The sequence below is a fragment of the Dromiciops gliroides genome, chromosome 3 (assembly GCF_019393635.1).
Source record: "Dromiciops gliroides isolate mDroGli1 chromosome 3, mDroGli1.pri, whole genome shotgun sequence".
Taxonomy (NCBI): domain Eukaryota; kingdom Metazoa; phylum Chordata; class Mammalia; order Microbiotheria; family Microbiotheriidae; genus Dromiciops; species Dromiciops gliroides.
The window spans coordinates 417862736-417879469 of record NC_057863.1 but is presented as its reverse complement, the minus strand read 5'-3'; the positions used below and the strand labels follow the sequence as shown (position 1 = coordinate 417879469).

At 38.9% G+C, this 16734-nt stretch overlaps 1 protein-coding gene across 1 annotated transcript in view; it reads right to left on the bottom strand.

Annotated features, from left to right (window-relative positions):
• Positions 1 to 8726, bottom strand: part of STAT1 (signal transducer and activator of transcription 1) — a 66026-nt gene extending 57300 nt beyond the window's left edge. The window contains exons 1-2 of the mRNA XM_043994796.1: positions 8522 to 8726; positions 1131 to 1259 (exon numbers count right to left, since the gene is read on the bottom strand). Of these exons, the coding sequence (XP_043850731.1) occupies positions 1131 to 1258 (128 nt within the window). The 5' untranslated portion in view covers position 1259; positions 8522 to 8726. The remainder of the gene's footprint in view (positions 1 to 1130; positions 1260 to 8521) is intronic.
• Positions 8727 to 16734: the final 8008 nt, after the last annotated feature.

The following is a 16734-nucleotide window of genomic DNA, read 5'->3' as shown; positions in this document are numbered from 1 at the left end:
CTGAACACATTGCTCCAGATGTGGTCTGACTGTGGAAGAGTACTGGGCACTCTCATCTATTTACATTTCTTTTAATGAAGCCTAAGATTATTAAGCCCAAGAGTACCTTTTTGGATGCCATGTCACACTGTTGATCAGTGTTGAGTTCACAGTCCAACAAAGTCCTCCTTTTTCAGATAAACTGCTATCCAGCTATGTCTCCACCATCTTATACTTGTAAAATTGATTTCTTGAACCCAAGTGCATGAATTTACATTTATTTCTACTGAATTTTATCTTATTAGATTTAGCCCAATACTCTAGCCTGCCATGATCTTTTTGGAATACTAACTCTGTCAGCCACTGTGTTAGCTATCCCTCTCTGCTTTATGTCACCTGAAAATTTGATAGGTATGCCATCTATGCCTTTATCCAAGTTGATTGCACTTAGGATAAAGCATTATAAGATGCAAGGTATTTGTAGCAGTAGAGTTTGATTTTTTACCTCAATGCCCTTGTTCCTTCTCTCTCTAGCTATATAATCTATGCAATTCCTGCCCATCCTTCAAGATGCAATATCTGGGGCCATCTCCTTGATTGTTCAACTGGAAGTAATCTCTTCCCCCCTATGAATTACCAAAGTACTTTGTACCTTTCCTATTATATTTTTCACATCCTATCTTCTATGATGATTATTTGTATGACTGCCTTTTATCTCTGTAAGAGCTCTGAGACCTGTGATTGAACCATTTTTCACTGGGTCCCTCACAGTGCATTGTACATTTGAGGTGGTCAACCAATATCCCTTGAAGGAATGAATGAACCAACTAATGAATGATCCATTTAAGAGATCAGTGTATTGTGATACAAAGAACACTAGATTCAAAGTTAGGGTTCTCCTCCCAGTTCCATTTAACCATCGGCAAATCATTTCACCTGTGAACCTTGATCTCCTCATCTGTAAAATTTTGTTGATAATCATGAACTATTTTCCTCAGAATGTTGTTATGAGGTAAGAATTTTGTATTCCTTAAAACACTTTTATGAACACATTAGTATTGTTTTGTCAACATAATTTTAACTAAATAGATAAATGTCACACCCACAACTTGCAGACAGAATTTCTTCCTATGTCCAAGGGGTTTCCTTACCAGTCTTGCTTTTCCAACCAAGGTGCCAGATACTGTCTAATTTCCATAGGAAAACTGTCATCATAGAGTTGATGCACTTGCTCTAGGAATTTGGAGTCAAGTTGTTGTAGTTCATACCACTGAGACATCCTATAGTATAAAAGAAATGTACCATGAATTTAAGGTCATAATATTACACAGACAAAGAAAGAAAGCTGGATATTAAGAACAATAGCTCAAGGTAACTATGAGGAATTTAGGGAAACACAGGAAGACTGCTATGAACTGATAGATTTTTTTTAAAGCAGAGTCAGAAGAACAATATACACAATGACAGCAATAATGCAAATAAAAACAAACTTCAAAGACAACAAAAATCAGATCAAATACAGTGATCAATACTGGTTTCAGATGACTAACACCAAACCCCCTACTTTCCTCAAAGTAGAAGTGATAGACTATAAATGTGCAATGTTATATACTGTCATAGTCACTATATCAAAACTTTTTTTTCCTGTTATGGGGAATGAAATGGTAGATGGACTACTGGAAAGTGATTGAGATATAAGAACAAAATGCATTAATAATAAATTTCAAAAACTAAGAGCTCAACAGCAGAGGTTTTAGCATCTATAGAATCTTGTCAAAACACTGCAGACTGATCTCATAGAACCTATTCTGCTAAAGGAAAGATAAGTGCTTGCCTTTAAAATTATTTTCCTTTCCTAATTATAGGAAAAGGAAAGTAAATGTGTTTTCCCATCTACCACCAAATTGGCTGTCATCTCTATCCTTTGGGGATTTTAGCACATCAGCAACAAATAGCTGCTGAGACTAGCAAAGTGAGGAATTGCAATTGTGCTTACTCTTAGGTTTTCAATGCTAGATATTGGTCCTTCTAAAATTTTGTTCTTAATCCACTTGGTTTTTCCTCTGTGGATAGTTAGGATGAAAATTTTTAAATTAATTTGGATCTCATTTAGTAGGATCTGCAATATTACAGGGCTTGATGCAATCAGTTAATTGTCATCCGTAAACAAAATCATCTGGAGAATCTCACTATCTATAGAGAATCCTTCTTTGATGTGGATTCCACACTGAGCATATCAGAACTATTGAACAAAGTTATCTCTTTTATTACATCTTTCAAGGAATTTTGTATGATTCTGAAGTCTTGTGGAAGACAACTTATTGGAGGAAAGCCTTTAAAGTAACATCTTGTTCTCCAAAATAAAATAATTTTAATAGTCAACAAATAATATATTTAGTAGAATGTTATACCTTTTAGTCAATTGTATGACTGCTCTAAAATGCCATTTTTGAAGCCTGCTCATTCAATTATTACACCCCTGAAGATGCTCTCATTGCACACATACTCTATCTTCATAAAAATGGTATAGACGTAAGAAAGGAGGAATATGTATTAGTAGTTATTAATGTTCTCTTGGTTGCCTTTTGGAGGGGTAATAAGGTCAGAATTTTTTTCCTAAGCCTTTGTTATCCTCCCTTTTTTCACTTTCCTTGAGAACCACTCACTCACTGCCTTTATTTTCAGTATATTCTTTCTGTTTACTAGGTCAAGTTGAGCTACTCTTCCCATCCTCATTTTTTTTTCAGGGTCATGTCTCCTTCCTTGGGTAGCACATTAGGAACTATGACTTTACAATCCAAATGTAGTAGCTATGCCATGATAATAGAAGGAATTTTCTATAAAAAGTTTATGGAACTTTTCCATTTTTCAGCTATGTTTTCCAACCTTCCAGCTTAATATTTTAATTCCTTTATGATGATTCTGCTTAGTTGGGTCTTTCATCAAACTTTCTTTAAACTTGTTCTTCCCTTCATGGCTTCTCAATGTTTTATGCAATGCTACCATTCATAATCTACTACCATACTTTTCTCTAGTAAGCTCTTGTAAATAATGTATTCTTTAAACTGTAGGTGCCCTTTTTCGACATATGTTTTCATTTTGGCAAAATCAAGTGTTGGCTAACAGAGGCACTTTCTATGCTATGGATTTACATTGATTACCTTCCTTTCTTTCTTTCTTTCTTTCTTTCTTTCTTTCTTTCTTTCTTTCTTTCTTTCTTTCTTTCTTTCTTTCTTTCTTTCTTCCTTCCTTCCTTCCTTCCTTCCTTCCTTCCTTCCTTCCTTCCTTTCTTTCTGGGGCAATGAGTGACTTGCCCAGGGTCACACAGCTAGTATTAAGTGTCTAAGGCCGAATTTGAACTCAGGTCCTCCTGAATCCAGGGCTGGTGCTCTATCCACTGCGCCACCTAGCTGCCCCCAAATTCATTTTTTAATGATGTTACTTGGTGTTCACCATGTTCATTGCCTACTGACTTTCTTCTTTGCTCCCATGTAGCATTCAGTATATATAAGACGGAGGTTTCAGTATTGTCTCCTAGCTTCTGATTTCTTTGATTTCTGACTCCTAAACTATGTTTTCCACCATATTTTCTCTATCACCCTCAACATATACATTGAAATAACTGAGTTTTAAAGTATATGTTAATTTAATTGGAGGGGAAGGGGTCTTATTAAGTTCTTCAGAGAATTTCTTTACTTCCTCATCCTTGGTAACAGATGATGGATCATAAGCTTTGATTATTTTCATGCTTATCATGCTATTCATAAACACTACAAAACAAACAAACAAATAAAACCCCCAACCAAACAGCTATCCAAGAATCTCATGAAATGATGTTACTTGTTGCCTTTCGATGCATGATAAAAACCAACTCCATCATTTGTTCTCCAAGGATACTCTGTGGATAAATCTTCCATTGAGACCCAATGTTTAAAGAGAGAGAGAGAGAGAGAGAGAGAGAGAGAGAGAGAGAGAGAGAGAGAGAGAGAGAGAGAGAGAGAGAGAGAGAGAAAGAGAGAGAGAGAGAGAGAGAGAGACCCAATGTTGTCTTCTGGCTTCATTTGTAGAAAGATTAAAATCGATATGATTAATTAGTTGCTCTAGTAGTATGTTCACTTACTGAAATTCACTTAGTTCTTACTTATCCTAGAAAAGGATATTACATTGAAAGCACCTATAATGAATTGTTTATCTATAGACAATCTAAAAATTATGTAATTCTTAGCCTTTGTGTCTTCTACTCTGCCATCATCACAGTAACACTTGGTATGGTAAAAATTAGAAGTAAAAAGACTGAAATGAGAGTCATTAAGCCTGGTTTCTAGTCTCATTTTTTGTCCCTGTTTGATTTTTGATTTGGGGAAAATCACTTCATTCCCATGGGCTTTAGTTTCTTTAATTAAAACATGAAAATATTCAAGGTTCTTTCTAATGAAAACAATCTATTATTGTAAATACACACACAAATACACAAGAAATGCTGAAGGCAAAATAATTTTTCTAGCAAATTCCCATAGGAACTGCTCAATTGCAGCACATCATATGCTACAAATTAACTGAAGCATAATTTGCTACCCAGATACATTAGGGTAAATCTTGAGAGATGATCTAATATTCAACTGAAAGGGTTTTTTTAAAAAGTGTTTACTTCTTATAGACCACTATGATAGATGCTTGGGGAGATACAAAGTTTAGATAAGAAATGCCCCCTGTCTTCATGGAGCTTACAATCCCAATGGTGTTTGTGCTACCAATACAACTCCAAAACAAGTATAGTACCCAAGGTTTTTTAAAAGGCACAAATAAAGTGTTATTTACAATACATGATAAGTAAGATCATTAATGACTTAGGAACACAGAAACCAGTGTCCCAAAGGAGGTAGCATCTGAGTTAGGCTTTAAAAAGAGGATTAAGAAAAGTTGAATGGGGGGAGGGAAGATATTGCACAAAGAGGAAATTCTGTGATTGGAAAGGTATGAGGACTGCTTGGGGAACAATCTAGTCTATCAGGGGAAAAGAGTACATGTCAGGATATAATATGGGGAAAGACCTGAAATATAGGGGGCATCAAATTATGAAAGGCTTTGAATATCTGGTTAAGGAATATGAACTTTAGAGCTAAAAGAGAGGGAACAAATGAAGATTTCTGGAAAGAAGAGTTATAACTCCATCTATGTTGAGGACAATTAATATGGTAGCACAGTGGATTGAATGTGAGAGATAAATGCAGAGATAGAATTAAGGGAATATAGTAGCTTAATTGATATAAGAAGTGACCAAGGGGCAGCTAGATGGTACAATGGATAGAGCACTGGGCCTGGATTCAGGAGAACCTGAGTTCAAATCCGTCCTCAGACACTTAACACTTCCTAGCTGTGTGACCCCGGGCAAGTCACTTAACCCCAATTGCCTCACCAAAAACAGAAAAAAAGTGACCAAAAGGGAAGATGAAACTAAAATTTCAAATTTAGGAAACTGGATAAGATTGCTGATAGAATTAATGAGTCTATGATCCAACCGTTCTGGAGAGCAATTTAGAACTACGCCCAAAGGGCTATAAAACTGTGCATACATACCCTTTGACCCAGCAGTACCACTATTAGGTCTATATCCCAAAGAGATAATAAAAAAGGGAAAAGGACCCAGACGTACAAAATATTTAGAGCTGTTCTTTTTGTGGTGTCAAAGAATTGGAAATTGAGGGGATGCCCATCAATTGGGGAATGGCTAACAAGTTGTGGTATATGATTGTAATGGAATACTATTGTACTGTAAGAAATGATAAACAGGCAGATTTCAGAAAAACCTGGAAAGACTTACAATGAATTGATGCTGATTGAAATGAGCAGAACCAGGAGAACATTGTACATAGTATCAACAACATTGTGTGATATTCAGCTTTGATAGACTTAACTCTTCTCAGCAATACAATGTTCCACAATAATTCCAAAGGACTCATGATGGAAAATGCTCTCCACATTCAGAAAAAAGAACTGTGGAATTTGGATGCAGATTGAACAATACTGTTTCTACTTTTTTGTTGTTGTTGTTTTTCTTATTTGAGGTTTTCCCCTTTTGTTCTAATTCTTCTTTTGTAACATGACTAATGCAGAAATATGTTTAATGTGCTTGTACATATATAACCTATAGAAATCTTATAAAAACAAATGTTGAAAACTATCTCTACATGTAACTGGAAAATTATAGAATACTTTTATGATTAAAAAAGGGGAAAGAAATAATGAGTCTATTCAGTTCCTTCAACTACAAAATGAAAAAAAAACTTGGATGAAATAATCTCTAATGTCCCTTCTAGCTCTAAAATTCTATGACTCTATTTGTTTTAAATGGGACAATAAGATCATACATTATGCGCTACATCCCCATATAGCTTAAAATTTAGGGATGCTTAACCCCATGTCCATCAATTTGGGGTCCCCCCCTCTTTTTTTTTTTAAGTGAGGCAATTGGGGTTAAGTGACTTGCCCAGGGTCACACAGCTAGTAAGTGTCAAGTGTCTGAGGACGGATTTGAACTCAGGTACTCCTGACTCCAGGGCTGGTGCTCTATCCACTGCGCCACCTAGCTGCCCCCTTTCATTTATTTATTTGGAAAAAAAGTAATAAACATTTTTATTTATAGTTTTGAGTTCCAATTTTTATTCCTCCTTCCCTCTCCCTCCCTCCCCCCGCCCGAGGTGGTAAGCAATCAGATATAGGTTATACATGCACGACTATCTAAAACATTACCATATTAATCATTTTGTATAAGAAAATTTGAATAAAAGAAAAAATGAAAGAAAGGTGGAAATAGCATGCTTCAGTCTGTGTTCCATCAATATCAGTTCTTTCTTTGGAGGTGGATAGTATGTTTCATCAATAGTCCTTTGGGATCGTCTTGGATCATTGTATTATTGAGAATAGTTAAATCATTCACAATTCTTCATTAAACAATATTGCTGTCTCTGTGCACAATGTTCTCTTGGTTCCGCTCACTTCACTATACATCATTTCATACATGTCTTTCCAGGCCTTTCTGAAGTCATCCAGCTTGTCGTTTCTTATAGCACGATAATATTCCATCACCATCATATACCATAGCTTGTTTAGCCATTCCCCAATCGATGGGCATTCCTTTGATTTCCAATTCGTAGCCACCACAAAAAGAGCTGCTATAAATATTTTTGTACAAATAGGTCTTTTTCTCTTTTTGGGGATGCCTTTGAGATATAAACCTAGAAGTGGTATTGCTGGATCAAACGGTATGCACAGTTTATAGCCATTTCGGCATAGTTCCAAATTGCTCTCCAGAATGGTTGGATCTTTTCACAACTCCAACAGTAGATTAGTGCCCTATCTTTTCTACATCCCCTCCAACATCCAATATTTTCCGTTTTTGTTATATTTGTTCCTCTGATATGTGTGAGGTGATACCTCAGAGCTGTTTTAATTTGCATTGCTCTAATCAATAGTGAAGTAAAGCATTTTTTCATGATTTCTTTGTCTGCAAACTGCCTGTTCATATCCTTTAATCATTTGTCAATTCAGAAATGATGTGTATTTTTATAAATTTGCCTCAGTTCTCTATATAATTAAGAAATGAGGCCTTTATCAGACATATTTGTTTCAAAAATTCTTTCCCAGTTTTCTTCTTCTCTTTGGAATCTTGGTTACATTAGTTTTGTTTGTGCAAAAACTTTTAAATTTTATATAATAAAAATGATTTATTTTACATTTTGTTTTACTCTCTATATCTTCTTTGGTCTTAAATTCTTCCTCTGCCTATAAATCTGACAGATAAACGATTCCTTGCTCTCAATTTGGTGTTTTTTTTAACATGCTAATAACTCTTTCAATGTAATTGATTTCATTTGTATTTTATTTATTTGTATTTACATATATGTATTTTACTCGTGCATTTAAAATTATTCTGAGAAGGGGTGCATATGCATAAAAAAGAGGTCCATGACACAAAAGAGGTTAAGAACCCCTGCCTCAAATATACTGCAGAAGGTGATAGAGTTCACATTAATGGGGGTTAAAATCAAGCTCCTTCAACCCTAAGTCTGTCATTCTTTCCACTGCACTATCTTTCATTAAGGAGCAACTCAATTGTTGCCTTTCCTAAGAGACTCTCCCCACTTGCTAGTGTTTTTCCCTCCTCCCTCCTCAGATATTTTGTGTTGTTAGCCCTAGATAGCTGGGTAGCAGCTAATTACCTAGACATCATAAAACTTTAATGCTGGAAAGGACCTTTGACACCATCTAGTCTGATCTCCTCATTTTATAGAGGAGGACGTTACACTGAGTTGGAGGAGAGTAACTTGCCTCTACCTGAAATATCGTGCAAGGATATTGCTTCTGTCTGCATCAGGATGGAGCTGAGAGAATCCCTCCTTCCCAAGTGTCCTGACTACCCAGAAGACTGTTTTAAAGAGTGTCCCGCAAACACTGATTGATCCCGGCTTCCCCAAGCATAGAAAAGACACACACACATGTCTGTCCCACCGGCTCCAGAACCGAGCATCTCCCAAGTACCCACCTTCTGCGGAGCGGAGAGGCGGGGGAGGCACAGAGCAGGCTGGACGTCAGCTGTCACTCCCCTGATCAGGGCTGATACTAGAACCCTCTCCTGGGGGCTGTCAGGGATCGTTTGCTAGGCAGGTTCAACTCTTTCCTGGGTTCGGTCTGCAGAGAAAAAAAGAAGCAGAGAAAAAGCAATGAGCGAAGAACCCAGCTGAGTTTCACTTTCCACGCTCTGACCAATCACGGAACAAGTTCATTCTCGTTAGGCCAATCAGATGAGGCTGTTCCCTCCTTGGGCCCAACTCCCCTCCGCAAGTTTATGCTAGGCAGTCAATTCCTGTTTCCTTTTAAGTCCCTGCCTTTGAGTGGGGCATCGTCTCTTACGTGCCATCCATCTTTCGAGTCTTCTTTTGCTAACCTTAAAGGAAATGTGTGGTGCAATCTGGGACAAATGTTACAGGTTTCGTTTGCAGTTGAAAACGAAACCAGAGAAGTTGTGTTTCAGTGGCGGGCAGCAAAATGATATACCCAAATCATCTGTGTTAGTAGGTAAGCTAAGTCATGCCAGCAGGATCTGGATATAAAAGAAAATACACCCCCGGAAAATAGCGTAACACCTCTTACACGGTATTAGGGGCTTGACAAATATTTGTTGAAATCTCAGCTGTCTCTAGTGACAACCTCCAAAGTCCAGCATCTTTCACAACTGTAGTGCCAGAAGAAACAAAACTTCCCTTTCCTTTCCAAAGCGTTGCATGTAAGATAATGTGGGGAGCAAGGGCCATAATCCTCAGTAATAATAGCTTACATTTATAAAGCACTTTTAACAGAGTACAAGAATGTTTTCTGTACATTGTTTATTACACAGTATGATATTTTCTTCTTCTTCTTTTTTTTTTTAGTGAGGCAATTGGGGTTAAGTGACTTGCCCAGGGTCACACAGCTGGTAAGTGTGTGTTAAGTGTCTGAGGCCGGATTTGAACTCAGGTACTCCTGACTTCAGGGCCGGTGCTCTATCCACTGAGCCACCTAGCTGCCCCTTATATTTTCTTTAACTTATCTTATTTTATCCTTGTAACATCCATGGAAGAAAACTGAGGCTCAGAGACATGCCAAGTCAGAGAGCTACAGGATGTCTAAGGCAGGATGTGAATCTACATCTTCCTGACTATAAGTCCATAACTATGGGCTTAAACAAAATTCAAAGGGACTGCAGTGATAGGGGTGGGGATAGTGGACCTTCAGTGGACACAGAAGTGGTAGTGACATTAGATCAATGTTCTTGCATTGGTAGTTGGGACCACCATGCCATGCACAATTTTGTAGGCTATTGACTGGAGCTTGAGTATTTGATAGTGGCATTAAATTTTATAAATATGAACATAAATGATCTAGCAATGACCACCTTTGCATTGTGCCTGCATTTATGATTAACAGTGCCATGGAGAGGGGGGAGGGAGAGAAAAGAACAAGCATTTATTAGTTGCCTGCTAGGTGCAATCCTGTGAGGTAAGTGCTATTAGTAGACCCATTTTACACATGAAGAAACTGAAGAAGAGAGAGGTTAAATGACTTGCCCCAAGTCACACATCTAGTAAGTGGCTGGAATTAAATTTAAACTCAGAGCTTCCTGACTCGGGACCCAGCATTCTACCCACTATGCTACCTTATTGATTGGAAGCAGTAGTGTAGTATAGAGAGCAAAGGATCTGGGGTCAGGGTATTCAGGTTCATATCTGAGTTCTGCTGTTTAACAATTCCTTTTGTGACCTTAGGCAATTCACATCACATTCTCTGTACCTATTTCCTCATCTTTAAAATGAGGTCTACATGGCAGTTCCTCTGAAAAAGATCTGGGGGGTCAGGGTAGTACAGAGTATCAAGATGAGTCAACAGTCTAATGTGGTGGCCAAGACAGATGATATAATCTTACTGAATAGTGTCTGGCTATGCTTTGCCTGACTCAGACCACATCTATCTAATTCTGGGAATCATATTTAAGGAAGGGCATTGAAAATTTGGAGAATGCCTAGAGGAGAGCAACTAGGATGGTGAAATTCCTCAAGCTCATGCCATATAAGGATCAGTTGAAATGGGTCTATTTAGCCATGGTGGGGAGAAGATGGGAAATGATCACTGACTTTATGCATTTGAAAAGTCTTTTGGAAGACTAACAGGGCTTGTTCTGTTTGGCTCCACAGAGCAGAACTAGGAATAAAAGGTAGACATTTAGTTAAGGCAGATGTAGGCTTAATGTAAGGAAAATATTCCTAAAAATTTTGGAGCCACCCAAAAGTGGCATGAGCTGGCCTAGGAGTTACTGGACTTGCTTTACTCTTGAGTGAAGAAAGCTAGATAACCGTTTGTTGAGATTCTTGTTCAAATATGGGTTGTACCAGCTTGTTGTGGTTTTGTGATGTTAAGCTCCATTAGGGTAAGGACTATTTTTTACTCTTTGTACTTCCCCCAGCAGCTAGTACGAAGTGCTTTGCCTAGACATTCAACAATATTTGTTAAATGATTAAATTATTGAGTAAATGGGTGAATGAATAAACTATCCATTTCCCTGTAGAAACTCCCTGACCTAGCCAACTGGTCTCATGTTCTCCTGAATCCATTTTGCACATTTCTACATCCACACTTTACTCAGACCATTCCCTTACAATAAAATATTCTCTCTTTCCTTCCCCTTCCATAGAAATACTATATTCCCTCAAAACCGTAGCTAGTAGGGCCAGTGGGGTTTTGCCCTAGGGCTAGAAATTGAGAGTATGACAGGTACTGGTAAAGCAACGGAGGAGAAGAGGTTTAGTTCTGGGAAGCTGTTAGAACAACAAATTGCAGCCCATTTGCTGCATTCTCTCTCTTCTCTCCACTCAGACCCAATTCTGTAGAAAATTTCCCAAGTCTACCTTACCTCTCCTTTCCCTAAGGCTTTCCTTTCTCTCTATCCTTTCCATGAGAACTATTCTGTCTCCTTTCATCCCTCTGCATATATTAATATTTTCTGGGGGCAGTTAGGTGGTGCAGTGGATAGAGCATTGACCCTGAAGTTGGGAGGACCTGAGTTCAAATCTCACCTCAGACACTCACTAGCTGTGTGACCTGGCCAATTCACCTAACCCCAATTCCCTTAAACATCCAGGGCCATCTCCAGTTGTCCTGATATATATCTTGCCACTGGACCCAGTTGACTCTGGAGCAGAGAGCAAGGTCGGTGACTTTGCATAGTCTTCCCTCATTTAAATCCTATTCGATAAAAGTCATGACATCACCTCCCAATGTCAAGGTCCTCTTGGAGAATGAAGGACAAACAATATTAACATTACTCGCTAACAAGGGGAATAATCCTAGTACCTAAGTGCTGTGTAGAAAGGAGTCACATTCAGCAATACAATGATCCAAGACAGTTCTGAAGGACTTAGGATAAAAGATGTTGTCCATCTCCAGAGGAAAAAAAAACTGGTCGAGCCTTAATGCAGGTTCAAGATACTTTTTCTTTACTTTAAAAAAAATTTTGTTTTGTGGGGGTGGGGGGGTTGCCTGTGTTTTCTTTCACAGCATGAGTTACACAGAAATGTGTTTTGCATGACTACACATGTATGACCTGGATCAAATTGCTTGCCTTTTCATTGGGGGGAAGGAGGGAGGGGGTGGAGGAAGGGAGAGAATTTGGAATTCAAAATTTGAAAAAAAAAGGTTAAAATTATTTTTACATGTAATTGAGGAAAAATAAAATGGTTTTTTTTTAAAGAAAGGAGTCACACTGAAGCCTTTCTAGTAGACTAGAAAGAGCACAGGAACCATATCCTGTGGACTACGACCATGGTTCCATCTCTGAGGTTCTATAATTCTCCCTCCCAGGCTACTGAATGTGGCTGAATTATTTCTTATACTACTTTTATGTTGCTAAGAGACAGTGTGGGGGGCAGCTAGGTGGCAGGCACAGTGGATAAAGCACCAGCCCTGGCTTCTGGAGGACCTGAGTTCAAATGCGACCTAAAACACTTGACATTTCCTAGCTGTGTGACCTTGGACAAGTCACTTAACCTTCATTGCCCTGAAAAAACAAACAGAGAGAGAGAGAGAGAGAGAGAGAGAGAGAGAGAGAGAGAGAGAGAGAGAGAGAGAGAGAGAGAGAGAGAGAGAGAGAGAGAGGTGTGGTGGGTAAAGAGTTAGCCCTGGAGCCAGGAAGACCCGGGTATAAATCCTACCTCTGATGCTTAAAAACTGTGTGACCTGAGGCAAGTCACTTTACCTCTCCCTGCTCTAGGGGACTCCGACCATAAATTGAAGAGGTTTCTTCACTTGGAAGTTCTCTATACCAATGAAATGACAGGATTAGTCCTAATGTATTATTTTCACAGAATTAGAAAGTTGGTTTGAGGGCACTCTTCAGGCTGATTGTCCGAGTGGGAATTGTTTGCTCTGGCAACCATCAAGGGCCAGAATCACTCAATGCTCCACTATATATCCTTTGAGATCTAGCTCAAATCTCCTCTTGTCTTTTGCAGATTGCAAAATAGTAATAGCTCTTACTCCTTTACCACACACATTTGAGCACTGCTCTTAGGTACTAAGGGTATATTTTTCTTCCTCCTCGTCCCTGAGTCTGAACTGTAGTGAGGAAATTACAGGAGCCAAATATACTAACTTGCATTGCCTTTAAAAATGTATTTTATTTACTCCAACACATTATACTCTACTGGACAGGGACCATATCTTATGTGAATAAGACTATGAAGTAATATGACTATTTTAAAAGGTGAAAAATGATTATGGCACAGATTTAAACATATATTTGAATGGATACCCTACCCTATACAGCTTGTCTAACAGTATTTATCTGGGACAAATAGTGGAGATTAAAAAAAGCATTGGGCTCAGTTTTGAATAGGAGAGTGGGTCTAATTATTTTCAGGAAATTGCAAAGCATCTTTTCTCATCCTAAGTTTGTCATAAAAGCAAAGATCTATCTTTTTAATATTAACAACCCATAGGTATTGGTATATGAGAGTGAATCATAGAACTACAGTGATTCTGAGAAATTAAAAATGAGAAGGCAATGGAGAGATTATATGTAATTGTGTGATTACTTATACTTTATTATAATATATTTGTTATTTATATCATTACTTTATTATTATTTATGATTATACATTTGTATACAATTATATATAATATAAATAAGAGAGTCTGAAGAACAGAATTAAAAGATGAAATTGTATGAAAGGAAGAGATGAGTTGGTCACATGGCAAGAACAAGGGATGATGGAAAACCAGAATGTTCCACAGAAATGTCAGGAGAAAACAAAAAAGGCTGTTAGAACATTGAGTGGACCCTCCATAGAAAACTTTTAAAAACGTATGGACTAGAGTCACATAGAATGGGCAGGCAGGGACAGCTTGTGATCTGCTTTGCTGGAGAGAACTCCTAAGTCATTAAGATTACAGATCGATCTAAATATTTGGTAACAAAACTGCTGCATCCAAGTAAGTATTATCTTCTCAAAATAGTCTCTTTGGAGGTTATACTCTTATTTCAATCACGCTGGAATTGCTCAAAATATTTTTGAAAGTCCTCTTTGTCGATTGTTTGCTCATTTAAAGAAATATCCTTGCAGATGGAAAGTCTTTGTCCTTCGAGGGATTTTAGCTTTTGAAATAGCCAAAAGTCATTTGGTCTGATGAACAAGATCAAGAGGTAGTGAGATGGAGTAGATCTTGGAAGCCTGTACCAGTCACTTACGGCTATATGACTCTGCACAAGTCACTTAAATTCTTCTTGCCTTCATTTCTCCATCTGAAAATGAAGATAATAATCTCATTTACCTTACAGAGTTGTTGTGAGGCTCGAAACAAAGTGATTTGCAGACCTTAAAGTGCCAGATAAATGTTAGCCATCATCATCAACAACAACAAGATGGCTACCATTTTTGGTGAAAAAAAAGTGTGCCTAGGAAACAATGAAACATTTTCTTCTCCAACTTACAAACTTTGGAAAGTGGCCCATTCCGTGCTGTACAAATTTAATGACTAGGAATTTCTTCCTTTTATTTAACAGAAATCTGGCTCACTGTGACTTCTACCCATGAGTTCTAGACCTGCCTTCTGGAACTCAGTGGAAAAAGTCTCATCCCCCTCATATATGACTGATCTTTAAATATTTGAAGATTACTAGCATACTTCCCTAAGCATTCTCTTTTTTGGGGGGGAGGGCAATGAGGGTTAAGTGACTTGCCTAAGGTCACACAGCTAGTAAGTGTCAAGTGTCTGAGCCCAGATTTTAACTCAGGTCCTCCTGACTCCAGGGCCGGTGCTTTATTTACTGCACCACCTAGCTGCCCTAAGCATTCTCTTTTCCTGGTTTAACATCTCCAGTTCTTTCACCCATCCCTCATGACATCATTTTACGTCTTCTAATCTTCCTAGTAGCCAACCCTTGGATTCACTCCAACTTATCATGGTCCTTCTCAAAATCGGGTATCCAGAATAGAACAAAAAATTCAAAATATGTTCTGAACCAGGGCAGGGTACAGAGGAACTTTCATGGTTCTTATTTTGGATACTATATATCCATTAATGTAGTATAAGATCAAAATTCCTTTTTTTGGTAGTAAGATCACGATGTTGATGCATGCTTGATCTTTGTCGCACCAACTACTATGTGGTCACATCTGTTCTATCCTGTTTTTGCACAGGAGGACTTCAATCATAACTCACACATAAAGCACTGTTAGGTTGAGTTAAATTTCCTATGAGGTTCTTTTCAACTTTTAGATTCTGTAGTTTACCTGTAGTACCTGTCTCACAATCAATTCCTCTGTAGCATCATCCCATTTTTCAGCTGGGAAAACCCATTCCCTGTTAGGTGAAGGGAATTGCCTTACAACAATTGTCGCAGTAGTGGGATTCTAATTCATATATCCTGATTGCAAATCCAGCCCTTTTATCTTGTTAGCTCTGACACCTGTTTGACTCCTAGAGCTGAAATAATGAAAACAGTTAACATTTGCATTGTTTACTAAGCAATTTACAGTTATTATCTCATTTGATCCTCACAATAACCCTGGGAGGTAGGTGCTATTATTACCCCTATTTTGCAGTTGGGGAAACTGAGGCAAGGGATGTTATAGTAACTTGCCCAGCGTACCCAGCTAGCAGGGGACAGGCTTTGAACTGATGGGTTTCTTGGGTCCACGTCCTCCACTTGATCTATTCATTACCCCAGAATCTAATACTGTTGGTCAAAAACGCCCTGTTCTGGTTTCCCATCTTTAGCAGATCTGATGGGCCTGTTCGTACACGCGTTGAGGATATGCGCGATACAATTCTCTTCCTCTTACTATGTTTCACTTTAATAGGATCAGCTACATTGTGCGGAAGAAAACAAATTCTATGCCAACCATCATATGCAGAATTTGCATGAAGATTAACTAATCTAAAAGCTACAGTTTCCCCGGCTCCTCTCCGTGCAGCAGTGACCCTGACCTTGGCAGGAGGGTACGCGGTTCTCGGAACAGCCACAACCACGTGGTTTCGGAGAAAAGACCGGGGGAGCGAGAAGGCTGTGGATTGAGCGGAAAGCGAAAGTTAGTCCTATGGCGGCAGCAGTGCGCATGAGCGGCTCGGGGAGAGATTCCCCCCCCCCTCCATCCAGCTGGACTCGGTGGAACGGCTTGGCCCGTGGTCCGGGTCACGCCGTGTGGGTGGGCGGCTGACCGCTGCCGAGAGTTGGGGCCGCTGGGTGGCAGGGTTTGGGATGGAGAGGGTCAGCAGCGGGGGGAAGCAGAGGCTGGGTCGTGGGTGGCGAACAGGGACGCTTTCCGTGCTCTGGGACATTTCTCCTTAATTCATTAATTGCCGCCGTTAGCATTTACGCTGTGACTTAACGTTGGCGAAGACTGTACACGTCGTCTCCTTTGAGTCTCACCGCAATACTTAGAGGTAGTTTAGATTATTCCCATTTTACAGATTAGGACACTGAGGGTGCCCAAGATCCCGTAACTACTGAGTATTTGATCCTGGGGTTGAACTCCCAGAGGCAATAGGTTTAACCGGCTGCTCGTGGAGTTTCTTAGGCAGCTAGGTGGCCCGATGGATGGAGCGCCGGCTTTGGAGTATGATCCAGGCTCGGAGACCCGAGTTCAGATCTTACCTTAGACAGGAGTGCGTGATCCTGGGCAAGTCACTTGACCTCTTTTTGTTTCGGTTTTGCCTTCTATATGA